Source organism: Salmo trutta, unplaced genomic scaffold (assembly GCF_901001165.1).
Source record: "Salmo trutta unplaced genomic scaffold, fSalTru1.1, whole genome shotgun sequence".
In the NCBI taxonomy this organism is placed as follows: domain Eukaryota; kingdom Metazoa; phylum Chordata; class Actinopteri; order Salmoniformes; family Salmonidae; genus Salmo; species Salmo trutta.
In genome coordinates, this window is record NW_021822707.1 from 213,196 (window position 1) to 228,124 (window position 14,929).

Genomic DNA, 14,929 nt, shown 5'->3' on the forward strand with positions numbered 1-14,929 from the left:
TCAGAACAAAGAGCTCCCTGTTTGTCTACAGAACCAGGCAGTGGTCTCTACCGTCTCAGAACAAAGAGCTCCCTGTTTGTCTACAGAACCAGGCAGTGGTCTCTACCGTCTCAGAACAAAGAGCTCCCTGATTGTCTACAGAACCAGGCAGTGGTCTCTACCGTCTCAGAACAAAGAGCTCCCTGTTTGTCTACAGAACCAGGCAGTGGTCTCTACCGTCTCAGAACAAAGAGCTCCCTGTTTGTCTACAGAACCAGGCAGTGGTCTCTACCATCTCAGAACAAAGGGTTCTCCTATGAAGACAGCCAAAGAACCCTTTTAGCCTTTGAGGATTACACAGGTCACATCCCAAATAGCCCCCTATTCCCTACATGCCCTTCTTTTGACCAGAGCCCTGTGGCCCCCTATTCCCTACATGCCCTTCTTTTGACCAGAGCCCTGTGGCCCCCTATTCCCTACATAGTGCCCTTCTTTTGACCAGAGCCCTGTGGCCCCCTATTCCCTACATAGTGCCCTTCTTTTGACCAGAGCCCTGTGGCCCCCTATTCCCTACATAGTGCCCTTCTTTTGACCAGAGCCCTGTGGCCCCCTATTCCCTACATAGTGCCCTTCTTTTGACCAGAGCCCTGTGGCCCCCTATTCCCTACATAGTGCCCTTCTTTTGACCAGAGCCCTATCACTAAATGAGTTAGAGGGACAAAATAATGTTTACCACTTGGTGACTCACTACGTCCTCAATGAGAGTTAAGCTACTGATATGGAAACTAAAAAATGGCCACTCAGTCTCATGACTCAGGTGCCACCTACTGCCGTTGTGCCCCTGTCTCTGTGGCTGACCATGTGGCTGACCATGTGGCTGACCCTGTGGCTGACCCTGTGGCTGACCCTGAGGCTGACCCTGAGGCTGACCCTGTGGCTGACCCTGTGGCTGACCCCGTGGCTGACCCCGTGGCTGACCCCGTGGCTGACTCTGAGGCTGACCCTGTGGCTGACCCTGTGGCTGACCCTGTGGCTGACCCTGTGGCTGACTCTGAGGCTGACCCCATGGCTGACCCCGTGGCTGACTCTGAGGCTGACCCTGTGGCTGACCCTGAGGCTGACCCTGTGGCTGACCCTGAGGCTGACCCTGTGGCTGACCCCGTGGCTGACCCCGTGGCTGACCCTGTGGCTGACCCCGAGGCTGACCCCGTGGCTGACCCCGTGGCTGACTCTGAGGCTGACCCTGAGGCTGACCCTGTGGCTGACCCTGTGGCTGACCCTGTGGCTGACCCTGAGGCTGACCCTGTGGCTGACCCTGTGGCTGACTCTGTGGCTGACCCCGAGGCTGACCCCGTGGCTGACCCCGTGGCTGACTCTGAGGCTGACCCTGTGGCTGACCCTGTGGCTGACCCTGTGGCTGACCCCGTGGCTGACCCTGAGGCTGACCCTGAGGCTGACCCCATGGCTGACCCCGTGGCTGACTGAGGCTGACCCTGAGGCTGACCCTGTGGCTGACCCTGAGGCTGACCCTGTGGCTGACCCTGTGGCTGACCCCGTGGCTGACCCCGAGGCTGACCCTGTGGCTGACCCTGTGGCTGACCCTGTGGCTGACCCTGTGGCTGACTCTGTGGCTGTCCCTGTGGCTGACCCTGAGGATGACCCTGAGGATGACCCTGAGGCTGACCCTGAGGATGACCCTGAGGATGACCCTGAGGCTGACCCTGTGGCTGACCCTGTGGCTGACTCTGAGGCTGCCCCTTTGGCTGCCCCTGTGGCTGCCCCTGTGGCTGACCCTGTGGCTGACCCTGAGGCTGACCCTGAGGCTGACCCTGTGGCTGACCCTGTGGCTGACCATGTGGCTGACCCTGTGGCTGACTCTGAGGCTGACTCTGAGGCTGACCCCGTGGCTGACCCTGTGGCTGACCCTGTGGCTGACCCTGTGGCTGACTCTGAGGCTGACCCTGTGGCTGACCCTGTGGCTGACCCTGTGGCTGACCCTGTAGCCTGTGGCTGTCTCTGTGGCTGAGCCTGTGGCTGACCCTGTGGCTGACCCTGTGGCTGACCCTGTGGCTGACCCTGTGGCTGTCTCTGTGGCTGTCTCTGTGGCTGACCCTGAGGCTGACCCTGAGGCTGACCCTGTGGCTGACCCTGTGGCTAATCTCAGTCTCGTGTGTGGTGTGTGTTTACATGAGTGTGTTGGTCATGATATTGTGGATAAACACGGCAAAACGACTACATTTCTGTTCCACAACGACCCCACCACTCCTTCACAGATAATAATCCTCCTCCTCTATATCTCCCTGACACCCCCCCTGCTCTCCCTGCCACCCCCCATGTTCATGTTGAAACCCCAGGGCCTCGATGTCGTGTGTGATGTCACTGATCCTGCGGTTGAAGTCCTGCGAGCCCGAGGGGAGTGACCAGCTGTCGTAACCCCGCACGGCCGTCGCCGCCGTACTGCTCATGCTCCGTTTGATCCGGCCGAAGCTGTCCGTCAGAATGCCCCCTTCCCGGATCCCGATGCCTTCTAGGAAGCTCTCGAAAACGGCCACGTCCTTGTCTGGGATGAAGGGACGCATACCTGGAGGAAAGAGACAGAGAGGAAGACACAGTCAGACTTAGTGCCTGGGGAACCCGAGATGGGAACAGTCAGTCATGGGGAACAGAGACAGGGGAACAGTCCGTCCTAGAGAACAGAGACAGGGGAACAGCCAGTCCTAGAGAACAGAGACAGGGGAACAGTCAGTCCTGGGGAACAGAGACAGGGGAACAGTCAGTCCTGGGGAACAGTCAGTCCTGGGGAACAGAGACAGGAGAACAGTCAGTCCTAGGGAACAGAGACAGGGGAACAGTCAGTCCTAGGGAACAGAGACAGGGGAACAGTCAGTCCTGGGGAACAGAGACAGGGGAACAGAGACAGGAGAACAGTCAGTCCTAGAGAACAGAGACAGGGGAACAGTCAGTCCTGGGGAATAGAGACAGGGGAACAGTCAGTCCTAGAGAACAGAGACAGGGGAACAGTCAGTCCTGGGGAACAGAGACAGGGGAACAGAGACAGGAGAACAGTCAGTCCTAGAGAACAGAGACAGGGGAACAGTCAGTCCTGGGGAATAGAGACAGGGGAACAGTCAGTCCTAGAGAACAGAGACAGGAGAACAGTCAGTCCTAGAGAACAGAGACAGGGGAACAGCCAGTCCTAGAGAACAGAGACAGGGGAACAGTCAGTCCTGGGGAACAGAGACAGGGGAACAGTCAGTCCTGGGGAATAGAGACAGGGGAACAGTCAGTCCTAGAGAACAGAGACAGGGGAACAGAGACAGGGGAACAGAGACAGGAGAACAGTCAGACCTACAGAACAGAGACAGGGGAACAGTCAGTCCTAGAGAACAGAGACAGGGGAACAGAGACAGGGGAACAGAGACAGGAGAACAGTCAGTCCTAGAGAACAGAGACAGGGGAACAGTCAGTCCTGGGGAATAGAGACAGGGGAACAGTCAGTCCTGGGGAACAGAGACAGGAGAACAGTCAGTCCTGGGGAACAGAGACAGGGGAACAGTCAGTCCTGGGGAACAGAGACAGGGGAACAGTCAGTCCTGGAGAACAGAGACAGGGGAACAGTCAGTCCTGGAGAACAGAGACAGGGGAACAGTCAGTCCTGGGGAACAGAGACAGGGGAACAGTCAGTCATGGAGAACAGAGACAGGGGAACAGTCAGTCCTGGGGAACAGAGACAGGGGAACAGTCAGTCCTGGGGAACAGAGACAGGGGAACAGTCAGTCCTGGGGAATAGAGACAGGGGAACAGTCAGTCCTGGGGAACAGAGACAGGGGAACAGTCAGTCCTGGGGAATAGAGACAGGGGAACAGCCAGTCCTAGAGAACAGAGACAGAAGAACAGTCAGTCCTGGGGAACAGAGACAGGGGAACAGTCAGTCCTAGAGAACAGAGACAGGGGAACAGCCAGTCCTAGAGAACAGAGACAGGGGAACAGTCAGTCCTGGGGATCAGAGACAGGGGAACAGTCAGTCCTGGGGAATAGAGACAGGGGAACAGTCAGTCCTAGAGAACAGAGACAGGGGAACAGAGTCAGGGGAACAGAGACAGGGGAACAGAGACAGGAGAACAGTCAGTCCTAGAGAACAGAGACAGGGGAACAGTCAGTCCTGGGGAATAGAGACAGGGGAACAGTCAGTCCTAGAGAACAGAGACAGGGGAACAGAGACAGGGGAACAGAGACAGGAGAACAGTCAGTCCTAGAGAACAGAGACAGGGGAACAGTCAGTCCTCTAGAATAGAGACAGGGGAACAGTCAGTCCTGGGGAACAGAGACAGGTGAACAGTCAGTCCTGGGGAACAGAGACAGGGGAACAGTCAGTCCTGGGGAACAGAGACAGGGGAACAGTCAGTCCTGGGGAACAGAGACAGGGGAACAGTCAGTCATGGAGAACAGAGACAGGGGAACAGTCAGTCCTGGGGAACAGAGACAGGGGAACAGTCAGTCCTGGGGAACAGAGACAGGGGAACAGTCAGTCCTGGGGAATAGAGACAGGGGAACAGTCAGCCCTGGGGAACAGAGACATGGGAACAGTCAGTCCTGGGGAATAGAGACAGGAGAACAGTCAGTCTTGGGGAACAGAGACAGGGGAACAGAGACAGGGGAACAGTCAGTCCTGGGGAATAGAGACAGGGGAACAGTCAGTCCTGGGGAACAGAGACAGGGGAACAGCCAGTCCTAGAGAACAGAGACAGGAGAACAGTCAGTCCTGGGGAACAGAGACAGGGGAACAGAGACAGGGGAACAGCCAGTCCTAGAGAACAGAGACAGGAGAACAGTCAGTCCTGGGGAACAGAGACAGGAGAACAGTCAGTCCTAGAGAACAGAGACAGGGGAACAGTGACAGGGGAACAGAGACAGGGGAACAGAGACAGGGGAACAGTCAGTCCTGGGGAACAGTCAGTCCTGGGGAACAGAGACAGGGGAACAGAGACAGGGGAACAGAGACAGGGGAACAGAGACAGGGGAACAGAGACAGGGGAACAGAGACAGGAGAACAGTCAGTCCTGGGGAACAGAGACAGGAGAACAGAGACAGGGGAACAGTCAGTCCTGGGGAACAGAGACAGGGGAACAGCCAGTCCTGGGGAACAGAGACAGGGGAACAGCCAGTCCTGGGGAACAGAGACAGGGGAACAGTCAGTCCTGGGGAACAGAGACAGGGGAACAGTCAGTCCTGGGGAACAGAGACAGGGGCACAGAGACAGGGTAACAGAGACAGGGGAACAGTCAGTCCTGGAGAACAGAGACAGGGGAACAGCCAGTCCTAGAGAACAGAGAGGAGACAAGAGGACTTAGTATGGGGTTATAGCTAGCCCACAGCAGGTGACTAGTTTTTCTGAATGAGTGAATGAATGAATATACCTGGGACAGGATGGGATGATGGGAAGGCTTAGTGTGGCCCTGCCTGCCAAGGCTTTAACACTATTGAATAGGGCTTGTCTTCAGACTGTATATATTCTAGTGGTGTTCTTCCTCTTTCGCACAGTGTCTCTGGTTGTTCCTGGTACAGAATGATAGGAAGTGGGCACCGAGTGTGAAAGTGGTGTGACATGATGTTTAGCCGTTTCCATCAGACACCACTGCTCTCGTATGAATCTGTATTCCAGTCACATCCGTATTGCAGACTGGCTTGACAATCAACAGCATGGGGTTAGCAAACAATACACAAACTCTCTCTCTTTTTCATCTCTCTCTCTCTCTCTCACACTCCCTCTGACTCTCTCTCTCTCTCTCTCTCTCTCTCTCTCTCTCTCTCTCCCCCTCTCTCTCTCTCTCTCTCTCCCCCTCTCTCTCTCTCTCTCTCTCTCCCTCTCTCTCCTTCTGACTCTCCCCCTCTCTCTCTCTCTTTCTCTCTTTTCATCTCTTTCTTTTAATCTCTCTCTCTCCCCTCTCTTTCTTTCCATCTCTCTCTCTCTTTCCATCTCTCTCTCTCTCTGCCTTCTCCCTGTTTATTTCTCTCATCAATACAGTCACACACAACAGAAAAAAAGCCTATGTGTTGTGATAATTGCATTGTTTGATCTATAACCTGTTAGTTCATATGCTATGACACCGTGACATAAAGGCCTAAAGGCAGAGACAATAAGAAGACACAGTGGCAGAATAAATTCAACCACACCTTTGTTTCATCACAAAACCGGATAGAAACCTCCGTCCAGTGAAGTCCACAAAGCATATTGTTTTTAACAAACAGTTACGTGACCTACAGCATGGTTAGGCAAGGTAATGTTTTCAACATTTTCAGACTCCTAAACTATTGATTTAGTTCAATCAACGTAAGCTAAGTATGATGTAGCTGTCCAGGGTTCTGATTTCTCTGTCTGCTATTTGATATTTTTGGTATTAGGATCCCTATTAGCTGTTACAGAAGCCTGGGCTCAACACAGAACATGAAACATGACATAACACAGAACATGAAACATGACATAACACAGAACATGAAACATGACATAACACAGAACATGAAACATGACATAACACAGAACATGAAACATGACATAACACAGAACATGAAACATGACATAACACAGAACATGAAACATGACATAACACAGAACATGAAACATGACATAACACAGAACATGAAAAATGACATCATACAGAACATGAAACATGACATCATACAGAACATGAAACATGACATCATACAGAACATGAAACATGAAACATGACAGAACATGAAACATGACAGAACATGAAACATGACATAACACAGAACATGAAACATGACATAACACAGAACATGAAACATGACATAACACAGAACATGAAACATGACATAACACAGAACATGAAACATGACATAACACAGAACATGAAACATGACATAACACAGAACATGAAACATGACATAACACAGAACATGAAACATGACATAACACAGAACATGAAACATGACATCATACAGAACATGAAACATGACATAACACAGAACATGAAACATGACATAACACAGAACATGAAACATGACATAACACAGAACATCATACAGAACATGAAACATGACATCATACAGAACATGAAACATGACATCATACAGAACATGAAACATGACATCATACAGAACATGAAACATACAGAACATGAAACATGACATAACACAGAACATGAAACATACAGAACATGAAACATGACATAACACAGAACATGAAACATGACATAACACAGAACATGAAACATGACATAACACAGAACATGAAACATGACATAACACAGAACATGAAACATGACATAACACAGAACATTAATAGACAATAACAGCCCAAGGACAGAACTACATACATTTTTAAAAAGGCACACGTAGCCTACATATCAATACATACACACAATCTATCTAGGTCAAATAGGGGAGAGGCGTTGTGTCGCGAGGTTTATCTGTTTTTTGAAACCAGGTTTGCTGTTTATTTGAGCAATATGAGATGAAAGGAAGTCCCATGCAATAAGGGCTCTATATAATACTGTACACTTTCTTGAATTGGTTCTGGATTTGGGGACTGTGAAAAGACCCCTGGTGGCATGTCTGGTGGGGTAAGTGTGTGTGTCAGAGCTGTGTGTAAGTTGACTATGCAAACAATTTGAGATTTTCAACACATTAATGTTTCTTATAAAAATAAGAAGTGATGCAGTCAGTCTCTCCTCAACTCTTAACCAAGAGAGACTTGCAATGCATAGTATTTATATCATCCCTCTGATTACAATGAAGAGCAAGACGTGCCGCTATGTTCTGGGCCAGCTGCAGCTTAACTAGGTCTTTCCTTGCAGCGCTGTAACACACGACTGGACAATAATCAAGATAAGACAAAACTAGAGCCTGCAGGACTTGCTTTTTACAGTGTGGTGTCAAAAATGCAGAGAATCTTTTTATTACGGACAGACCTCTCCCCATCTTCGCTACTGTTGTATCAATATGTTTTGACTTCAAGGTCCATGTTTGCCCTTTGGCAAGGCTAGCTACAGTGCCTTCAGAAAGTATTCACATCCCTTGACTTTTTCCATATTTTGTTGTGTTACAGCCTGAATTTAAATGTATTAAATTGAGATTTTCTTGTCACTGGCCTACACACAATACCCCATAATGTCAAAGTGGAATGATGTTTTCAAATTCTTTCAAAATATTTATAAAAAATGAAAAGCTGACATGTCTTGAGTCAATAAGTATTCAACTCCTTTGTTATGGCAAGTCTAAATAAGTTCAGGAGTACAAATGTGCTTATCAAGTCTACATAATAAGTTGCATGGACTCACTCTGTGTTCAATAATGACTACCTCATCTCTGTACCTCCACACGTACAGTTATCTGTAAAGGTCTCTCAGTCGAGCAGATTAAACCACAAAGATCAGGGAGGATTTCCAATGCCTCGCAAAGAAGGGCACCTATCCGTAGATGGGTCAAAATGAGCATGGTGAAGTTATTAATTATACTTTTGGATGGTGTATCAATACACCCAGTCACTACAAAGATACAGGTGTCCTTCCTAACTCAGTTGCCGGAGAGGAAGGAAACCGCTTAAGGATTTCACCATGAGACCAATGGTGACTTTAAAACAGTTAGAGTTTAATGGCTGTGATAGGAGAAAACTGAGGATGGATCAACAACATTGTAGTTACTCCACAATACTAACCTAAATGACAGAGTGAAAAGAAGGAAGTTTGTACAGAATAAAAATATTCCATAACATACATCCAGTGTGCAACAAGGAACTAAACTAATGCTGCAAAAAATGTGGCAAAGCAATTCACTTTTTCTTGATTACAAAGTGTTATGTTTGGGTCAAATGCAATACAACACATTACTGAGTACCACTTTCCATATTTTCTAGCATAGTGGTGGCTGCATCATGTTATGGGTATGCTTGTAATTGTTAAGGACTGGGGAGATTTTCAGGATAAAAAAATTAATGAAAAGCACAGGCAAAATCCTAGATGGAAAATTTGGTTCAGTCTGCATTCCACCAGACACTGGGAGATGAATTCACCTTTCAGAAGGACAATAACCCACCTACAGCTAGCCTTACAAACAGGGTTAGGAATGGAACATTTTGGGAACCTGGTTCACCTGAGTTTCCCCTATTTGGTTTATAAATGAATGTGTATAACATTGCATTGTTAAAAGACCAGTTCTGTGACATTGGTAAAACTATGTGACGTAATAACTTGAGGTCTCACTACACCTTTTTGTGTGTCTGTGTGTGTGTGTGTGTGAATTGCTTGCATGTTATCCTACCCAGAAGCAGGAACTTCCTGTTATCTCCATACAGCTGTAGCAGGTCAGAACAGAACACAGCTATGGGAGATCCCACCCTGTACTCTCTCAACAGCAGGGCAAATTGCTGGAGCTCCTGGGGACTCAGCTTACTCCTTAGCTGGGTGGTACAGGGGGAAGAGAAGGGGACAAACACAGGTTACAAGGAGGGACATTACAGGGGAAGAGTACTCCTGTCCCCCCCCCCCCCAGTGTCACTGTGATCTTTTGAATTTTAATTTTTTATTTTACCTTTATTTAACTAGGCAAGTCAGTTAAGAACAAATTCTTATTTACAATGATGGCCTATCCCGGTCAAACCCTCCCCTAACCCTAACGACGCTGGGCCAATTGTGTGTCGCCCTAGCTTTACTGTGGTCATGACTCCACACTGTGATCTTTACTGTGGCCATGACTCCACACTGTGATCAGTTTATTAGGTACCCCCATCTCATTTGAGGTGGGAGACCCCTTTTCCTCCAGAACAGCCTGAATTCTCCGGGGGGGATGGAAACGTTGCTCAATTGGTATCAAGGGGACCTTACGTGTGCCAGGAAAACATTCTCCACACCATTACACCACCGCCACCAGCCTGTACCGTTGATACCAGGCAGGATGGGGGCCATGGATTCATGAGGCTCACGCCAAATCCTGACTCTGCCATCAGCATGACGCAGCAGGAACCAGGATTCATCAGACCAGGAGATGTTTCCCCACACCATTACACCACCAGCCTGTACCGTTGATACCAGGCGGGATGGATCCACGGACTCATGCTGCTTACACCAAATCTTGACTCTGCCATCAGCATGACGCAGCAGGAACCAGGATTTATCAGACCAGGAGATGTTTTTCCACTCCTCATTTGTCCAGGGTTGGTGATGGCGTGGCCCACTGGACCTGCTTCTTCTTGTTTTTAGCTGATAGGAGTGGAATCCGATGTGGATGTCTGCTGACAAGGACCGACCAGTTGTGCGTTCTGAGATGCCGATCTGCACACCACTGTTGTACTGCTCCGTTTTTTACCTGTTTGCGGCCCGCCTCTTAGCTTGCACGATTCTTGCCATTCTCCTTTCGACTTCTCTCATCAACGAGTTGTTCTCGCCCTCAGGACTGCAGCTGATTGGATGTTAGTTTGTTTGTCGCAGCGTTCTGGGTAAACCCTAGACGCTGTCGTGTGTGAAAAGCCCTGGAGGCCGACCGTTTTTTTTTTAGATACTGGAACTGGTGTTTGGCACCAACGATCATACCAAACTCTAAGGTCACTCGTTTGGCCCATTCTAACGTTCAATCGAAACAGTGACTGAATGCCTTGATGCCCGTCTGCCTGCTTTATATAGCCAAGCCACGGTCACGTGCGAACGAACAATTTTCCTGAACAGGGAAGGTGGTGTACCTAAAAAAAAAACTGTCCAATGACTGATCATGTATTTATTCTTACGGTGATCATGTACTCCTGCATGAGCTGCAGGCCCTGGTTGCTGTCTCCTCCGTCACTATGCAGCGATGCCAGGCTGTGATGGGAGCCCTGTAGGGACAGAGACGAGCTCTCACTGTAACTCTCACTGTAGTACAGGTCAAAGGCCTCCTGGGATCCATCACTGTGGGAGAATACACAGGTAGCACAGGAAAGAAATGACCGGCTAAATTACATTGTAAAACGTTTACTATTATACAGTAATGAAACCTATGAATGAAACACATGGAGAATTCATAAAGGCATATCTGCCCTATCACTGATTATACACTGTCCCTGTATCGTGGACTAACTGATTATACACTGTCCCTGTATCGTGGATTAACTGATTATACACTGTCCCTGTATCGTGGACTAACTCACTGTCCCTGTATCGTGGACTAACTGATTATACACTGTCCCTGTATCGTGGACTAACTGATTATACACTGTCCCTGTATCGTGGACTAACTCACTGTCCCTGTATCGTGGACTAACTCACTGTCCCTGTATCGTGGACTAACTGATTATACACTGTCCCTGTATCGTGGACTAACTGATTATACACTGTCCCTGTATCGTGGACTAACTCACTGTCCCTGTATCGTGGACTAACTGATTATACACTGTCCCTGTATCGTGGACTAACTGACTGTCCCTGTATCATGGACTAACTCACTGTCCCTGTATCATGGACTAACTCACTGTCCCTGTATCGTGGACTAACTCACTGTCCCTGTATCGTGGACTAACTCACTGTCCCTGTATCATGGACTAACTCACTGTCCCTGTATCGTGGACTAACTGACTGTCCCTGTATCATGGACTAACTGATTATACACTGTCCCTGTATCATGGACTAACTGACTGTCCCTGTATCGTGGACTAACTGATTATACACTGTCCCTGTATCATGGACTAACTCACTGTCCCTGTATCATGGACTAACTGATTATACACTGTCCCTGTATCATGGACTAACTCACTGTCCCTGCATCATGGACTAACTGACTGTCCCAGTATCATGGACTAACTGACTGTCCCTGTATCGTGGACTAACTGATTATACACGGTCCCTGTATCATGGACTAACTGATTATACACGGTCCCTGTATCATGGACTAACTGACTGTCCCTGTATCATGGACTAACTGACTGTCCCGGTATCATGGACTAACTGACTGTCCCTGTATCATGGACTAACTGATTATACACGGTCCCTGTATCATGGACTAACTGATTATACACGGTCCCTGTATCATGGACTAACTGACTGTCCCTGTATCATGGACTAACTGACTGTCCCGGTATCGTGGACTAACTGATTATACACTGTCCCTGTATCATGGACTAACTCACTGTCCCTGTATCATGGACTAACTGATTATACACTGTCCCTGTATCATGGACTAACTCACTGTCCCTGCATCATGGACTAACTGACTGTCCCAGTATCATGGACTAACTGACTGTCCCTGTATCGTGGACTAACTGATTATACACGGTCCCTGTATCATGGACTAACTGATTATACACGGTCCCTGTATCATGGACTAACTGACTGTCCCTGTATCATGGACTAACTGACTGTCCCGGTATCATGGACTAACTGACTGTCCCTGTATCATGGACTAACTGATTATACACGGTCCCTGTATCATGGACTAACTGATTATACACGGTCCCTGTATCATGGACTAACTGACTGTCCCTGTATCATGGACTAACTGACTGTCCCGGTATCATGGACTAACTGACTGTCCCTGTATCATGGACTAACTGACTGTCCCTGTATCATGGACTAACTGACTGTCCCTGTATCATGGACTAACTCTCTGTCCCTGTATCGTGGACTAACTGATTATACACTGCAGCAGAAGTGTATATGTATGTGTGTATGTGTGTGTTTGTATGTTATGTGTATGTTTGTGTGTGTGTGTGTGGGTATATATATATATATGTGTGTGTGTGTGTGTCTACGTGTGTGTCTACGTGTGTGTGTGTGTGTTTGTGTGTGTGTGTGTGCCTATGTGTGCGTGTGTGTGTGTTTGTGTGTGTGTGTGTGCCTATGTGTGCGTGTGTGTGTGTGTATATATATGTGTGTGTTTGTGTGTGTATGTGTGTGTGTGTGTGTGTGTGTGTGTGTGTGTATGTGTCTACGTGTGTGTGTGTGTGTGTGTGTGTCTGTGTGCCTATGTGTGCGTGTGTGTGTGTGTGTGCCTATGTGCCTATGTGTGTGTGTGTGTGTGTGTGTGTGCCTATGTGTGTGTGTGTGTGTGTGTGTGTGTGTGTGTGTGTGTGTGTGTCTGTGTGCCTATGTGTGCGTGTGTGTGTGTGTGTGTGTATGTGTCTACGTGTGTGTGTGTGTGTGTGTGTGTCTGTGTGCCTATGTGTGCGTGTGTGTGTGTGTGTGTGCCTATGTGTGTGTGTGTGTGTGTGTGTGTGCCTATGTGTGTGTGTGTGTGTGTGTGTGTGTGTGTGTGTGTGTGTGTGTGTGTGTGTGTGTGTGTGTGTGTGTGTGTGTGTGTGTGTGTGTGTGTGTGTTACTCACTAAGAGCTGCAGAGGCTGAAGTCAGCGTCGTAGCTGTACGTCATGTCAGTCAGACAGCTGTCACCTGGGAGAAGAACATAACAACACTAATCATCATCATATACACTGTCTATCCAAAATGGCAGCTTCTTTTCTATATAGTACACCATTAAGGCAGTGTGTATGTCTACATTAATGCTCGTCTACATTAAGGCAGTGTGTCCGTCTACATTAAGGCAGTGTGTCCGTCTACATTAAGGCAGTGTGTCTGTCTGCATTAAGGCAGTGTGTCCGTCTACATTAAGGCAGTGTGTCTGTCTACATTAAGGCAGTGTGTCCGTCTACATTAAGGCAGTGTGTCTGTCTACATTAAGGCAGTGTGTCTGTCTGCATTAAGGCAGTGTGTCCGTCTACATTAAGGCAGTGTGTCTGTCTACATTAAGGCAGTGTGTCCGTCTACATTAAGGCAGTGTGTCTGTCTACATTAAGGCAGTGTGTCTGTCTACATTAAGGCAGTGTGTCCGTCTACATTAAGGCAGTGTGTCCAGCTACATTAAGGCAGTGTGTCCAGCTACATTAAGGCAGTGTGTCCGTCTACATTAAGGCAGTGTGTCTGTCTACATTAAGGCAGTGTGTCTGTCTACATTAAGGCAGTGTGTCCGTCTACATTAAGGCAGTGTGTCCGTCTACATTAAGGCAGTGTGTCCGTCTACATTAAGGCAGTGTGTCCGTCTACATTAAGGCAGTGTGTCCGTCTACATTAAGGCAGTGTGTCTGTCTACATTAAGGCAGTGTGTCCAGCTACATTAAGGCAGTGTGTCTGTCTACATTAAGGCAGTGTGTCTGTCTACATTAAGGCAGTGTGTCCGTCTACATTAAGGCAGTGTGTCTGTCTACATGAAGGCAGTGTGTCCAGCTACATTAAGGCAGTGTGTCCGTCTACATTAAGGCAGTACGTCCGTCTACATGAAGTCTTGTGTACTTCTGAATGAATGTCTGTGTACCATTGATTGTGGATGTAATATCCAAGACTGTGGTTCTTAACTGATTACATAATTAATGACATTTTGCCCATATTCTTGATGAAGGGTGTTAATGAAAACTAACAACAGCTCTGCGGTTGAAGACAACATTTTCTGAGATGAAATTATCAAAACATGTAGATATGGGGAGGTCGTGTGTATACTATCCTGTATACTATCCTGTATACTATCCATACTATCTTGTATACTATCCATACTATCCTGTATACTATCCTGTATACTATCCATACTATCTTGTATACTATCCATACTATCCTGTATACTATCCTGTATACTATCCATACTATCTTGTATACTATCCATACTATCCTGTATACTATCCTGTATACTATCCATACTATCTTGTATACTATCCATACTATCCTGTATACTATCCTGTATACTTGTCACGTCCTGACCAGCAGATGGAGCTAGTGTTTTAGTTTTGGGGTCAGGACGTGGCATGTCTGTGTTGTGGATGATTGGGACTTCCAATTGAAGGCAGGTGTGTATAGTTGCCTTTGATTGGAAGTCCTATATAGGTGTGTGTGTTTTTCTTTGGGGTTGTGGGTGGTTATCCTCCCATTCGTTGTATGTGCCTGCAAGACTGTTGCTGTCGTCTTTTTTTGTGTTTTGTCCAGTGGA

General features: G+C 48.0%; 1 protein-coding gene across 1 annotated transcript; it reads right to left on the reverse strand.

The window, feature by feature from the left end:
- Positions 1-2,148: 2,148 nt before the first annotated feature.
- On the reverse strand, positions 2,149-13,341 carry LOC115183928 (cerebral cavernous malformations 2 protein-like). The gene is made up of 4 exons (XM_029744905.1): positions 13,284-13,341; positions 10,718-10,877; positions 9,259-9,397; positions 2,149-2,560 (listed from the first exon to the last, which is right to left on the reverse strand). The coding sequence occupies exons 1-4, from the start codon at positions 13,325-13,327 to the stop codon at positions 2,247-2,249; spliced, it is 657 nt and encodes a 218-aa protein (XP_029600765.1). The 5' UTR covers positions 13,328-13,341; the 3' UTR covers positions 2,149-2,246.
- Between the last annotated feature and the right edge of the window lie 1,588 nt (positions 13,342-14,929).